The sequence below is a fragment of the Pipistrellus hanaki genome (assembly GCF_964339955.1).
Source record: "Pipistrellus hanaki genome assembly, chromosome: 1".
Taxonomy (NCBI): Eukaryota; Metazoa; Chordata; class Mammalia; order Chiroptera; family Vespertilionidae; genus Pipistrellus; species Pipistrellus hanaki.
In genome coordinates, this window is record NC_140503.1 from 24,220,013 (window position 1) to 24,235,046 (window position 15,034).

General features: G+C 45.0%; 1 protein-coding gene across 2 annotated transcripts in view; it reads left to right on the top strand.

The window, feature by feature from the left end:
• Positions 1-15,034, top strand: part of MAP3K9 (mitogen-activated protein kinase kinase kinase 9) — a 76,778-nt gene that overhangs the window by 39,689 nt on the left and 22,055 nt on the right. For both annotated transcript variants that reach the window (XM_084892639.1, XM_084892640.1), the window contains exons 3-5: positions 4,061-4,241; positions 12,016-12,164; positions 13,108-13,283. In XM_084892639.1, the coding sequence (XP_084748765.1) occupies positions 4,061-4,241; positions 12,016-12,164; positions 13,108-13,283 (506 nt within the window). The remainder of the gene's footprint in view (positions 1-4,060; positions 4,242-12,015; positions 12,165-13,107; positions 13,284-15,034) is intronic.

Here is a 15,034-nt window from a genome sequence, read left to right on the forward strand (position 1 = left end):
GTGAACACTGAAGGTTCCCGCCGGAGTAAAGGCTCCGGCCAGAGTGAAGACAAAAGGCGGTGGCCAGAGTGAAGCATGGATCCCGGGTGCTGGAGGAAAACTGGTAGCCAGGGGAAGGAATCTTCATGCAATGGATTGGTTTTGGTTTATATTTTCACCCACAACAATCTAGTATGCTAATGATATGCTAAAGCTGTTCAACTGATCGCTATGGTGTGCACTGGCCACCAGGAGGCAGACAGTAAACTGGTCGACCAGTCGCTATGACGTGCACTGACCAGCAGGGGGAAGACTCTCCAACTGGTAGGTTAGCTTGCTATTGGGGTCCAGCTGATTGGGACTGAACAACCTGGACTCCTCCTATGGTCCCTCCCCAGTTAGCCAACCTCCTGAGTGCCTCCCCAGTCCCGATCATACATTGGTGGGGTCCCTTGGCCTGGCCTGTGCCCTCTTGCAATCCAGGCTGAGGGACCCCCTCCCCAGTGCAGAATTTTGTACACTGAGCATCTAGTTATATATAATCTAGTAATTCTATTCCTACATATATGCCCCGAAGTATTAAAAACAGGTACTCAAAAAAGTATATGTACACACATGTTCATTGCACTATTCACAATCATCAAAAGATGGAAACAACCCAAATGCCTATTAATGGACAGGTGGATAATATTCCATTGTGGTATATCCATACAATGGAATATTATTCAGCCATAAAAGGAATGAAGCACTGACACAGGCCATAATGTGGATGAACCTTGAAAACATGCCAAGTGCAGTAACCATAGGTGCCACATATCATAGAAATCCATTAATGTGAAGTATCCGGAATAGGTAAATCCACAGAGATAGGAAGCAGATAGGTGGTTGTCAGGGGCTAGGACGAGGGGAGAATGGGAAACAATTTCTTAATAAGTATGGGGTTTCCTTGGAAGAGTGATGAAAATATTTTGGAACTAGGTAGAAGTGGTGGTTGTACAACATTGTGAATGTACTAAGTACTACTGAATTGTTCACTTTTATAGATATATATATATATATTTTGATTTTTTTACAGAGAGAAAGAGAGAGAGAGAGAGTTAGAAACATTGATGAGAGAGAAACATCGATCAGCTGCCTTCTTCACACCCCCTACTGGGGATGTGCCTGCAACCAAGGTACATGCCCTTGTCTGGAATCAAACCCTGGACCGTTCAGTCTGCAGGATGACACTCTATCCAATGAGCCAAACCAGTTTCGGCTGAATTGTTCACTTTAAAAGTTTTAATTTTATGTTATGTGAATTTTACTTCAATTTTTTTTTAAACTACAGAAATATATTTTATTGATTTTTTACAGAGGAAGGGAAAGGTAAAGCTTTTACAAACTCTATAACCATAATTATTAGTAGTAATAGATACTTTTTGATACCAGTATGTCAGGACACTGTTGAGAATCCTTGCCTGTAACCATCTGCTGGGTTTACTAGCTGGCTTCTAATCGCACTTCTTGTGGCTGAGGGCAGGACACCTCGCCAGGGGTTTCTAACACAATGCCTTCAGGGCCCAACCTGCTGGGATAAATGTTTGAGGTTCAGATTCAGACCGTCTTATCTCCCTGCTGATTCTTACCCCATCTCCATCACCTTCCATCCCTCTTAAACCAACAGACAGACTAGTCTGTTTTAAAAATCATCTTCAGTATGCCATTTCAGTGGCAAAAAATTCTTTTCCTGTAGCAGAATCTAAACTTCTCTGCTTTCCATTCCAGCATAGAGTATGAGGAAGTTTAGCTGGTTCCATGTGCATATGTACTGTGAAACTTTAAAAAAATATATCTATCAGTTGCCCCCTGCACACCTCTTGCTGGAGATGTGCCCGAAATCAATGTACATGCCCTTGACTAGAGTCAAACCTGGGACCCTTCAGTCCACAGGCCCACGCTTTATCCACTGAGCCAAATCAGTTAGTACTGGAAAGATTTTTATTATTTATTTTATTTTATTTTTATTGATTTTTTACAGAGAGGAAGGGAGAGGGATAGAAAGCTAGAAACATCGATGAGAGAGAAACATCGACTAGCTGCCTCCTGCACACCCCCTACCGGGGATGTGCCCACAACCAAGGTACATGCCCTTGACTGGAATCGAACCTGGGACCTTTCAGTCCGTGGACTGACACTCTATCCACTGAGCCAAACCGGTTTCGGCTGTAAAGATTTTTAGTAGATGACACGATGAAAGGTGTTTTTTTTTGTTTTGTTTTCTGTTTTTAACCTGCCCAAGCACTCAGAGGCCTGGACCCTTTCAGGCTCCTGGAAGCAGGGAGTGGGGGCGCTGTGTCAGGGGAGAGGGTGTAGAGGAAGGAGACAGTCCATTAGGTTTAGGGAGTGGCTGGCACTATTTTCTTTTGTGCTTCGAGCTCCATGGCTGCTTGTAATCCCTCTTTACTGAGGATTTTCTAGAACCACATAGGACTTGGATACCTCTGACCCCCATCCTTTGCACGTGGTAACAGTTGGACATTTGCTGGGGGGTGGGGGACACAGCAGGAAAAGCACAGTGACTGCAGGTCCTGCCTAAGGCCTTCGCCCTAACACCTCCAGCCTAAGAGGCAGAGAAGCCTTCCTCCTTCCCTGCAATCCTGTGTTCAGAACTCGGAATTCCACGTGGTCAGTGTCTGGCCCCCAAGCGGCTGTGTTTGCCCCGGGCCTGTGGAACCATCCCACTTGTGAAAACGGAGGCTTGCCCTCCACAGATCCAAGGCGTTCCCTCGCTGCCCCCTCCGCAGAGTGCCTTGGCTTAGCTTACAGCACTGCGGTCAGTTAGCGTTGTTGTTTTTTTGGGAAGATCAGCTCCCACAAGGGCTCACTAATCGCCGAAACCGTCCTGTGCGGGAGGTGGCTGCCTCAGCTGCTGTCCGAGGAACGCCGGGATGGCCCCCACACCGCGATGCTTTGGCGTTAGAGCTTGGGAGTCGGCCCAGTAGAACCAGTTCAGCCTCCAGTTCTTCCTTCCTGGCCATGTTCATAGAGAACATCATGGGTGTGAACGTGTGTGTGCCCTCTGACCCTGTCAGCCAGCTCCCAATGGGTAAGGGGTGAGCTCCTGGAATAAGGGGAACTCTCTGTGTCCCAAAAGTGTTTTCTTAAGAACTTAAATAAAGTACCTTGAGTTAGTTCATGGAAACTACCCAGGTACTGAAACCTTGGCGATCCAACGTGCACCTCCATTACTTGTGGGCTGAGAAAGGACTCTAGGTCGGTGGTCGGCAAACTCATTAGTCAGCAGAGCCAAATATCAACAGTACAACGATCGAAATTTATTTTGAGAGCCAAATTTTGTAAACTTAAACTTCTAACACCACTTCTTCAAAACAGGCTCACTCGCCCAGGCCGTGGTATTTGGTGGAAGAGCCACACGCAAGGGGCCAAAGAGCAGCATGTGGCTCGTGAGCCGCAGTTTGCTGACCACGGCTCTAGGTTATCGTTGTACCTCAGTCTGTGAAGCCGTTGCTCCCTGATGTGTTGAAAAGTGAGCTTACGCGTTTGTATGTGTGTGGGGGTACTTTCAATGATAGCGGCATTTAGATATTGTTCATATACCGTGAAGTTTAGGTTGTAGCCCAGTGGAGCTCTGGCCGACAGAAAGCCCAAGTGTCTCCTCCTCAGAGGGGCCAGCTGTGACCTCAGCTCCTTCCTTAGGGGTGAGTGGGCCGTATGTTATAAGATTAAGAGAGAAGGCTCTTGAGTCAGGCTGCCTGGGTGTCAGTCCTAGCTTCTTTAGTGAGTGGCCCTGGAAAATTTAATGTGCCAAAGTTGTTTCCTCACCTCAGTTTTCTCTGTGAAGCAGAGATGGCAGTAGTACCAACCTTGTATGGCTTTGTGTGGTTTGGAGACAATGCTGATAAAAGACTTGGCATAAAAATGGTGCCTCGTAGTTGTTTAGAGTGACAGCTTCAACCATCAGTCAGACCGTGGAAGCAGCACAGGAGAGGACAGTGGGTCCAGGGGGACTCTGTATTTGGTGGTTTCCCTGTGACTAAGGCAGACTCTCTGGTTTCTTTGTATTCCTTTCCTTGCCCAGTACTGATCCTCCAGAAGGTGGAGAATGGAGACCTCAGCAACAAGATTCTGAAGATCACCGACTTCGGCCTGGCTCGGGAGTGGCACCGAACCACCAAGATGAGCGCGGCAGGGACATATGCTTGGATGGCCCCGGAAGTCATTCGTGCCTCCATGTTTTCCAAAGGCAGCGATGTGTGGAGGTAAGATGTAGGGGGCGGGGCCAGTGTCCCTCAGGTCTGTTTTGGCTGCACACATGCTTCGGGACTTGGAGAACTGAGGTTGCATAGACTCCCAGGAACCCCAAGTAGGTCTAAGTGACCTCTTCAGAGCAATCTGCACTAATTCCCTAGTTGCCAGGGGACAGTTTCCAATGCTTTCATCTGCCAGAAGTCCCTCCAGTGCTGTGGCAAGTGCACATCTGTGCAGGCCCCTCTCTGTCCGTGATTGCTCCCTAAGGAAGTTCAGGGGCAGTGTGTACTGTAGGGGGTGAGGGTACTCAATCACTCCTGGAGACTTTCACCAGGGTCACCCTGGCTTGCTTAGCAACAGTGGCTCTTACTGCTGAACTCGTCCTCTCTATAAGCTCCTGAGACCATAAGTATTCACTGTGCTGTCTCTTTTTTCTTGGCGGCTGGATATTATCCTTTCCAGTTATCCAGTTAACCTTTTTAGTCTATCTGTTGATGTGGATATGGGAGTAGGAAAAGACAGGTCCAAGTATGTGCCCAGAAACGCATAGTCACAGATTGGGCCAGCCATCTGCCTAATAAATATCAGCCCACGGGGTCACTTTTGTATTCCTTTTAAGAGGAATACAAGTTTTTGTGTGAACATATGGGTCTAAAACTCTTGTCCCCACTGATGGGAGGATGAGCATCTGCAGAGTCTGCAGCCCGTGGCCATGAGACTGTAGCATCACCTTGGTACGCAAAAAAAAAGGACTGTAGGTTATCGTTGTACCTCAGTCTGTGAAGTCGTTGCTTCCTGATGTATTGTAAAGTGAGCTTATGTGTTTGTATGTATGTGTGTGTATTTTTAGTAACGGTGTTATTGAGATATCCACATTTACCCTTTAAAAAGCATGACAGTGGTTTTTAGTGAATTTACAAAGTTTGACACCAGTCACCATTGTTATTAGTTTCTTAGGATTGCTATAATGGATTACCACAAACCTGGTGGCTTAAAACCATAGAAATTTATAGCTTGGGGACCAGAAGTCTACAATTCATGTAGACTACATGTCAGTATGGCTACACCCCCTCTAGAGACTCTAGGGGAGATTCTGTTCCCAATAAGGCTGCTGGGTATGAAGACATGGACATAACTTTTTAGGGCCACCATTCAACCTAATATAACCACTATCTATTTTTAGAATATTTTTATTACTCAAAAAAGAAACCTGATACCCATTAGAAGTCATTTTCTTATCTGCCCTGGCAACCACAAACTTACTTGCTTATCTGGACATTTCATACAAATGGGATCATATTACATATGGTCTTTTGTGACTGGCGTCTTTCATTTAGCATAATGTTTTCAAGGTATATCCATGGGTTAGCATGCATCAGAACTTCATTCCTTGTATAGCTGAATAATATTCCATTTATGGATATACCACAATTTGTGTATCCATTATTCATCAGTTGATGGACATTTGTGTTTCTACTTTTTTGGCTCAGTGCTGCTATGGACATCTGTGTTCAAGTTTTTGTGTGAACATATGTTATCAGTTCTCTTGAGTATATACTGAGGAGTGAAATTGCTGAGTCACGTGGTAATTCTATTTTTAACTTTTTGAGGAACCGCCAAGATATTTATCTTTCTCTGACTGGGTTGTTTTGCTTAACATAATGCTCTCCAGGTCCATCCATGCTGTTGCAAATGGTAAGAGTTCTTGCTTTTATACAGCAACATAGTATTTCATTGTGTAGATGTACCACTGCTTTTCAATCCACTCATCTGCTGATGGGCACTTAGGCTGTTTCCAAGTCCTATTGTAAATGTGCTGCTAGACATGTATTTCTTTTAAGTAGTCCAATTAGACCAGACTGGTGGGGCATTGTGCCCTGTGAGATGGTTCAGGAACCCAGGTTCTTTTGGGTCTCTCAGTGCTGTCTGAATGGTTTCGTCTGAATTGACTGTTGCTTCTGCATTACAATCTGTAGAGAAGGGGAGCGAGAGCTTATCCATGGCCGGCAGTTTGTCTTTAATTTGGAGATGACCCAGAAGAAGTGCACATCTCCTTTGTGCACACCCCCATTGCCTGCTCTAGGTTATGTATGCACACCTGGCTCCAAGGGAGATAGACAAATGTAGGCTGGACAACCATGTGCCCAGTTAAAACTCCTACTGTGGAAGAAGGAGAGAATGGATTCCAGGGGACAATCAACCACTCGCCACACTCAACTTCATCTTAACTTTCTTCATGGGACAATATGACTGCTCAGTAGCATGATTGTTTTCTACTTTCTACATCCCTGCTAGCCTCTTCTCCCAGCCAGGCCCTGAAATCATTCAGGATTAATTGTCACACATTCCCAAGATTTCTGTTGCTTCCATGTTGTGGGCAGAGTTGCCTCTGGATACCACATACATTCTTAGTGGGAAGGACAAACCCGATGCCTAATGTCAGATCTTCTCATAGTGATAGAAATCCAGGCAAGCAGGGCAAGGCCATTGCAGGGCTCTGGAAGGAACAAGGCAGAACCTTTCTGCTTTTACCCCAAGTGTCCTAGTTCCAAGACTAACCTCCAGGTCTTGCCCTGAAACCACACATCCTGAAAGCAGGCTTGAGGAGCCTCTGGTGAGAGAGAGGCATCTGATGATGTTGTTCTACCACCTGAAGGGAGTAGCTTGGAGGTAAACTTCAAATCAACTGCACTTTGACTGAAGGTGTTTTGGAATTTGTCTCCTGGTCTGCTCTGCCAGTGGGTCTCTGGATTAGGATTGTTCCAAGGGCTCAAGCCTCCTGACTCAGCATGGCTGATGAATGTGGTTTGAAAACATAATTCACCTTTTTTTTTTTTTTTTTTTTTTTTTTTCCCTAGCTTCGTTAGCTTCTTCCATGCTTCAGTATTTCTTTCTAGGACACAATCTATTAAACCCATTAAATGGGTTTATCTCTTTCTCCTCAAGCCTGCTCATCTAAGTGGCTCTAAATGATCTTGCATCTTTGCCAAAGAAAACATGTGCCCATTGCTATTCATACAGCACACATACACTGGTAGCAGTATTTACCGTCTACGAATGCTTACGGGCCAGGCTCTATACTGAATGCTGGGCATTGTTTATCTCATGTGGGATGAAATGGAGGCATTTTATTGATCATTGTAAGTTTCTAAAGTTACAGTAGTAAAATGGGTTCACTATAGAAAAAAAAAAGAAAAAGAAAATATGGATAAACAAAGAAAAAACTTACTTCTAAAGATAGCCTATATTAATATTTTGGTATACTCATTCTTGTTTACTTGCTCATCCACCCAGCCCTTAAAATGGGGCTATTCTGTTTTTAAGCTACTTTTTAAATATAATATTGATGAACATATCAATACATATTTTTGCCAATAAAACTATCAATGTATGTGTTAAATAAATAGGTTAGTAAATGTGTCATCATTTTGAACGAGGATCCAGCTAACCACAAGAAGAATTGTATGCTACTTCACAATTTACAAAGTGTTTTCACATATTGTAAGTTCAGTTGCTTTGCCAAAGATGAGTAAACAGTCAGTGAGGTTCCTGAATGTGGGGTCACAGATGATTACCAAGTGTAAGATCCCATTCAGGCAGCATCTCTCCTTTTAGGGCATAGACCCCTGAGTTGACAATTATGCCTAATAAACAGGTTGTCTCTAATTTAGAGATAACACAGGTTAAGAAGAAAAACAGTCCTTGGTCCAGTTCAGGTGCAGAATTGCTGTGCCTTTGGTTGGGAAGGGTTGTTACCACTCAGATGCTTTTCTTCAAGTTGAAAAAAATAAAACACCCCTCCCCCACCTTTGATCATACCCAATTGGGGAAGGCTACCACACCTGTGGAGGTGACTAATGAAGGACACCAGCTGAGTTCCCTGAGGGCAGCACTGAGAGAGCTGGGGGTTCTCTGTGGGGGAGGGGCTCCCAGGCAGTGTTTTAGTGGGTACTTCCAGGCTGCTTGTCAATGGTCTTGGAAGGATCTCTCGACCTTTCCTTTCAATCCCAGGAGGGCAACAAATTAGGCTAAACTTGAGGTAAATCAGTGGGCTTCTGCCTGAAAGATGAAACAGAGTGCCCGAGACCAGGATACCAGGACACAGGCTTTATTGGTGGAGAATACCCCTGCCGGGCTACTTTCCAAGGAGAAAGAGCACACGCCTTTTGAGGGGAGGAAAAGGAAGGGATGGGGCTTAGGGCACTCAGCACACGCTGATTGGTAATTCCATGTAAGGCACATGATTAGGGACTTAGGAATCGGGGGCTTAGGGTATTTGGCAGGTGCTGATTAGTGGTTCAATGTACTGTCTATATAAGGGGCTTCTTAGGTGCTCAGGAATGTCTGGGCTGCAGGTGGAGTTTACGTCATTCCCAGTCCATCATTTGGAGGAAGGGAGGATCTATCACTGCCCACCTCTCCCTGGGGCTCAGACCCAACTGACGAGTATTTCTCCAATTTTTTTTTCTTGGACTCTATTCCTGGGAAAGGAACACCAAGACTTCATTTATATCACCCACCTTCTGTTACAAAAATAAGCAGGAACATTGGCAGAGGAGAACTTGGACTGGTTGAGTCATCTCCGGAAAGGCTTCTTCCAAAAAGGCTGGTGTCCTTCAACAAGGCTCTCGCTCTATACACGGTGGGCTCTCCCCAGCTCCCACCAGCCCGCTCTCCCTTCAGGTCCCCTCCGAGGGCAGCACAGATGTTTGCTAGCCACAGATGGTGATTTCTGGATGCGGAGCGGTTGTTATTCTCTGCTCTGCGAGGTGTAGGGGAGGCTGTCTTTGTACAGATGAGGGAACAGGTCTGGAGACATGAACTTGCTTTTCCAAGGTCACATGGCTGGTCAGTGGTAAAGCAGGCATTTGACTGAAGTCTGTCTCAATCTTTCTTGTGGGGGAGTAGTCCTCCCATTTCACTAAGTTGTAGAGCCCTTCAAATAGAATGGAATGCTGATGCCCAGAGAAGCCAGCCAGGTATAAGCAGAGCTGCTCTTATTAAGACGAGAGGTGCCTGGCTCCTCCCTTTTCCAGGTGGCCTGAGACTTCTGCATGGGTCACCTAGGATTCCACGTGAGAACCGTCACACAGGAGATGCTAGGACACAAAAGAGGATGCATGTTTGGATCTTTGAAACTTGACCGTCTTTCCAGGTGGTTAGGGTTCATCCCCCATTTGTCTTTGCCTGGATGGGAGAAAGGGGTTCTTTGGGACCGTGGGTGTTCGTTCCTTCCTCAGGGTGGAGGTGGGCAGTCATGCCAAGGGCAAGCAAGAGGAAAGTCACTCTAACCTAGGAATCTCATCAGCAGTGCTGAGAGTTCACTTGGTAAAAGCTGCCCGGGATGAGCTCTGTCTGGGTGGTCACATTAAAGGTCTGGTAGGAAGTAAATTGTGCAATTCTTAGTGGTATTCAGGGCTTACTCAAGGGTACCCATTGCACTCTGCAGGACCATCTCACCAGGCACTCACTCCTCCACCCCTCCACCAACTCACTCACTAAATGAGTGCCTACTGTGTACTAGAGCCTGAGCCAGGCCTTGAGAATGCAGATTAAACACTACTATCCCTGCCCCTAGGAGCCCATAGGCTGGTGAATAAGCAACTTCAATATGTGGCAGCCCAAACAAAGGCTGCGTAACACCTGGAGGTGTTAGGCAAGGCTTCCTAATGTGTCCAATTGTTCCCATCAGCCTCAGTCTAAAATCCAACACCTTGTCCAGACAAGATTCTTGGAACTGCCTACTAGGCTTTTTACTATCAAGATACATCAAGTGTTTGGAGGGGTCACAGGGGTAAAGCCATTCTCTAAGGAGACTAGTCAGACTACTCTGAGGGTCCATCTGTCAGGACCCCCTGGCTGCCCTGGCTCATGGGTTGGCACATTGTTGCTCTTTGGGACCATGCCAGACCACTTGGGCTTCTTTAAAGACAAGTTCATGTGCTTGTACATGCTGATCCCTGTCTATGGAGCACTAATTCTTCCTTCACTCAGCATTCAAGGTTTAGCAATCTCCCATCCCTGGAAGGGTTGAACACTCCATATTTTGTCTAGTTCTGATTGTGAACTTGTAGAATAGTTACTAGGTTTGGGTGGCCCTCCTTTGTTCTCTCTTAGTATCTCTGTTGTGACTCATTTCTCCATATTCTAATTGATGTTCTTTTCTGTTCCTCTCACTAATCTCTTTGTGAATAAGATCTGTATCTTTTTTTTTTTTTTTTTTTTTTTTTATCTTCACCCTAGGATATGTTTTTTATTGAAGGGAGAGGGAGAGAGAAGAAACATTGACCCATTTGCCTCCCATACTCACCCTAACTGGGGATCTGAGCCTGCAACCTGAGTAAGTGCCCTGACCAGGAATCAAACCCAAGACCTTTCAGCGTTTGGGACGACACTGTAACTAACTGAGCCACACCAGCCAGGGCAAGATCTATATCTTTTATCCCATATCCTAGTGTGTGGCATTGAGCTTGATGCATAATAAATATTTAATAGATGTTTAAAATGAATGAATAAATGGTAGCGCATTTGAATCGGATCTTGAAAGACGATTAGAGTTTACCAGGCAGAGAAATAGTAGAAGGGCATTCTAGAGAGAAAGAATGGAAAGGTGGTTCAGGGTCTACCATGACTTACTTCATGTATGCCCTTAATATAATATATGCTGCTCACCCTATCTAGAGCTTGCTTTCCTCATCTGCAAAATGACGATGAAACTTAACTTGCAGGTTTGTTGTAGGGATTCAAGATGGTGTTTGTAAATGGCATAACACTCTGCACAAAATAGATACTGGGCTCTTTCTTTCTTTTTTAAATTTAATTAATATGACTTTTTGTTGTTTGTAAACTACTGATGAATATTTTAAAATTGGAGGTTTGTGTTGAAAATATGAAAAGAGCCACTGTTCGAACCATTCATGGCCTTACATTTCCTTGTCCTGACTCAAACCTGGAAGGGTTGAACTTGTCTAGTTCTGATTGTGAACTTGTAGAATAGTTACTCCTCATTCTCTGGCTCCTAGGACCGGTGAAAAGATATTCTTCATGTTGACTGACAAGGTAGGGAGGGAGCTCTGACGTCCTCACAGTTGGTCATCTGCTGTGCTCCGCTGGTTCAGGCCACCCTAGCAAAACATCCCCTTTGAATTACTCAGCGTTGTCCACTAAGGACTCACACTGATGGGGACAGGAATCTATACAACCTAGTGGGCATTAAAGAAACCTTTTGAAAGATTTTAGGGAGAAAAATGTGTTTGTTTGGAGTGGTCAGCTTTCTGAGTGGCCAGATTATTATGCATTCAGAGATCATAATAATCTGGCCACTCATTGTGTGTGTGTGTGTGTGTGTGTGTGTGTGTGTGTATTTGTGACTAAAGCAGAATTTAAAAAAAAAAAAAAACAACAGAAAAAAATGTATGTTGGGGAGGCTGCCCCTTCTCCCAGTTTACATTAACAATAACAGCAACAAAATAGCTGTGGCCCTTGAGCACTGATTTAAACACTAGAGGAGCCCATTTAATGTCATGAGTCTTGAGAGACTGCTAGTGTTATTTGCCCTTCACAGGTGAGGAATTTGAGGAGCAGACTTTGAAACCAAGTGTGCCTGACTCCAGAGTTTTTGCTTTCTGCCAGAAGGCCTTATGGTCCCCCTTTCATATTACATTACGACGTCCATTTTGCTAGTCTCCCCACATGCTGGAGAGCATGTGGCATGCTCAGCAGGCACGCATGAATGAACTATTTCAGTGCAGCTGCACCTGTGGTAATCACGTCTTCTTCTCCCAGCTACGGGGTGCTGCTGTGGGAGCTACTGACTGGTGAGGTGCCCTTCCGAGGGATCGATGGCTTGGCAGTCGCTTATGGAGTGGCCATGAACAAACTCACCCTCCCCATCCCTTCTACATGCCCAGAACCTTTTGCCAAACTCATGGAAGGTAAGTGATCCCTCGCCAGGACAGAACTGGAGACAGTTCACTGTCCTATCTGCACTTGATAGATTTTGGGCAATTCTGCAGGATCAGTTACTGAAAGAGAAGATGAAGCATTAGTCACTCAAGGAGGAATCCTATGGGTGGTTGGAAGAGCTACTTCAAGATGATGTTAGCGCCCTGATAGTTGCTATCACAACTGTCCCTTCTGTCCTTCTCCAGTGACTGTAGATCTTAACTTAGAAACTAAAGCCTGCTATCCAGTTCTTCATTATATTAACTCAAATGAAAAAGGTATGGCAGCTTTTATTTTAGGACCTCTGCGTGTCTTACATGTAGAAATAAAGAGCACCTGAGAAGAAAGGAACTCTCAAAGTCATCTACTCAAATCCTATAATTTTGTGAAAAATCCAAAGTGGAGAAAGGCAAAGTGGATGGGTGGCCACTCCATTAGTAAGAGCTGAGCTAAAAGCAGAAAGAATTCATTTTTCCTGACTCCCACTCCAGTGCTATTGATCGTTGCCTTCTCAATTGCCCATTGAGGTGGGGGAGGGTAGCTCATTGGGTTTTGGAAAATTGAGGCCCAAGGTTTAGTTACCCACTGTAGGACTGGAATCGTGAGTAACTGGATAAAGTGAGGCAGTGAAATTCACACAAGGGAACTCTTTGGACTTGCCTTTCTTGTGCTGAATCAATAGCCACCATTGGATGGGTGCACACGTGCAGCATTTTTTTTTTTTTTTTTTTTTTAACAAATTCACCCTCTTTGATTATGATCCTGGGCACCTGGCTTTACTTCCTAAGCTCTGTTTGTGGACCTTAATCCCGGTGTCTGTTTCTGAATGGAGAAGAGAGAGGTAGTTGTCTGATAATTGAGATCATAGTATCCTAAGTCTAACATTTGCCTCTGTCCATTCCTGCTTTTTGTCTGCTCACGTGCTCCGTGAAGATTGCTGGAATCCCGACCCCCATTCACGACCACCCTTCACAAATATCCTGGACCAGCTAACTACCATAGAGGAGTCTGGTTTCTTTGAAATGCCCAAGGACTCCTTCCACTGCCTGCAGGATGACTGGAAACATGAGATTCAGGAGATGTTTGACCAACTCAGGGCCAAAGAAAAGGTAAGAGAAAAAAGATAAAGTCATGCATCGGATCAGTGAGCCTTCTCTGCTGGGGCCTCTGGACAGATCCCGACACAACCACCTTCCTGCTTGGTTTGCAGCTCTTTCCTTCCCAGCTTTGCATGGAATGAATTCTCCAGGCCTCAGGTGTGACCTGGAATGGTATAGACTTTTTCTTCTTTTGGAAATAAGGCAGGATTAAGCAGGGGGAGTCGGAGCCAAAGCTCTCCTTGAGCCTATCTACTTCATTGTCCAAACTGAGGGAGCACACCATTGGGCAAGTACCAGCGTGGTGTCTCACCTGCCAGCTGAAAATGCAAAAGGGTTCTTGAAAGGTTTCTTGGCTTTGCAATGGACTTGTCGAGGGGTTAGCTTGATACAAGGATGCTTCAACATTGAGAACAGTTATCAGAGCACCTTGCCAGTGTCTTTTGGTATCAGAATCAGAAATAGCATGTGGGCTAAAAAGTACTGTGGATCTGAATTTGTTTGGCATTTTTCATGTTTTTGTGAAAAGGACTGGCAACCAGGGAGTTCAGCGGCTTAGCCAGGTAGAGGTCCATCTTCCTGTTTTGTGGCCGTTCCGTAAATGTCCCCTCTCTGTGCCCTTGGTGCAGTCAGTGTCCTCACAGGGAAAGTTAAAGCAGCTGTGTTGCTTTATACTGCAGGGGTAGAACTAAATCTAAAGGCTACATCAAGGGCCAGGAGGGAGGTCTATACATAGACCTGGTTAATTTCTCTTTCCCTCCTCACTCCCCACCTGGGAATTTGGGAAGCAATATGATAATAATAGCAGCTAAAATTACACTTATCTTTATGACTTCCCAGTTCTTTCACTTGAAAGGACTGCTAAGACCTTTTCATCCTTTTTATCCAGGAGTCTTAGGCCCCTGCCACCAGCATGTAGGGCAGGTGTCATTATCATTTTCTTCTCAGAACTGAGGGTCAGTCTTACCTGACTTGTCTAGGTAAGAAACTTCAACCTGGGTCTTCTGATTCCCAAACACCCCTTCCCAATATCACTATTGTTCCCTAAACAAATGACTTCAACATCATTTCTGGAGCTGAGGTAACGAGTTTGAATTCTTTATTTCAGACAGGAAGGGAGAGGGAGAGAGAGAGAGAAACATCAACGATGAGAGAGAATCATTGGCCAGCTGCCTCTTGCACATCCCCCACTGGGAACTGAGCCTGCAATCCAGGCATGTGCCCTTGGCTGGAATTGAACCTGGGGCCCTTCAGTCCGCAGGCTGATGCTCTATCCACTGAGCCAAATCAGCTAGGGTGAGATTGAATTCTTTTTATTCAGCAGAGCAATCCTAAACTTGATACTGTTTGACAAGTCAGTGAGCATTCTGCAGGGGAATGGAGTGAGCTGATGACGAATCTTTAAGGATCTTAAGGGGAGAGGGGGAGAGACCTGCACTGATCATTGAACAGAATGATTAGAAGAAACTGTTCCAACTAGAAAAACTGCAGAGTTCCTGGCCTTTTGTTAGATTGCTGAATCGCCTACTCTCAGTTATTTCTTTTAATTAATGAAATTATAAGGGTACCAGCCAATAATAAAAAAAAAAAGTTGGATTTTGTCAATAAGTAATGGAAAACTCAAATCCATTCTCACAATAGCTAACATTTGTAGAGCAGGTACTACCGTGTTTCCCTGAAAATAAGACTTAGCCCAACTTTGGGAGAAAAAATTAATATAAGACACTGTCTTATTTTCGGGGAAACAGGGTATGTGCTATGGT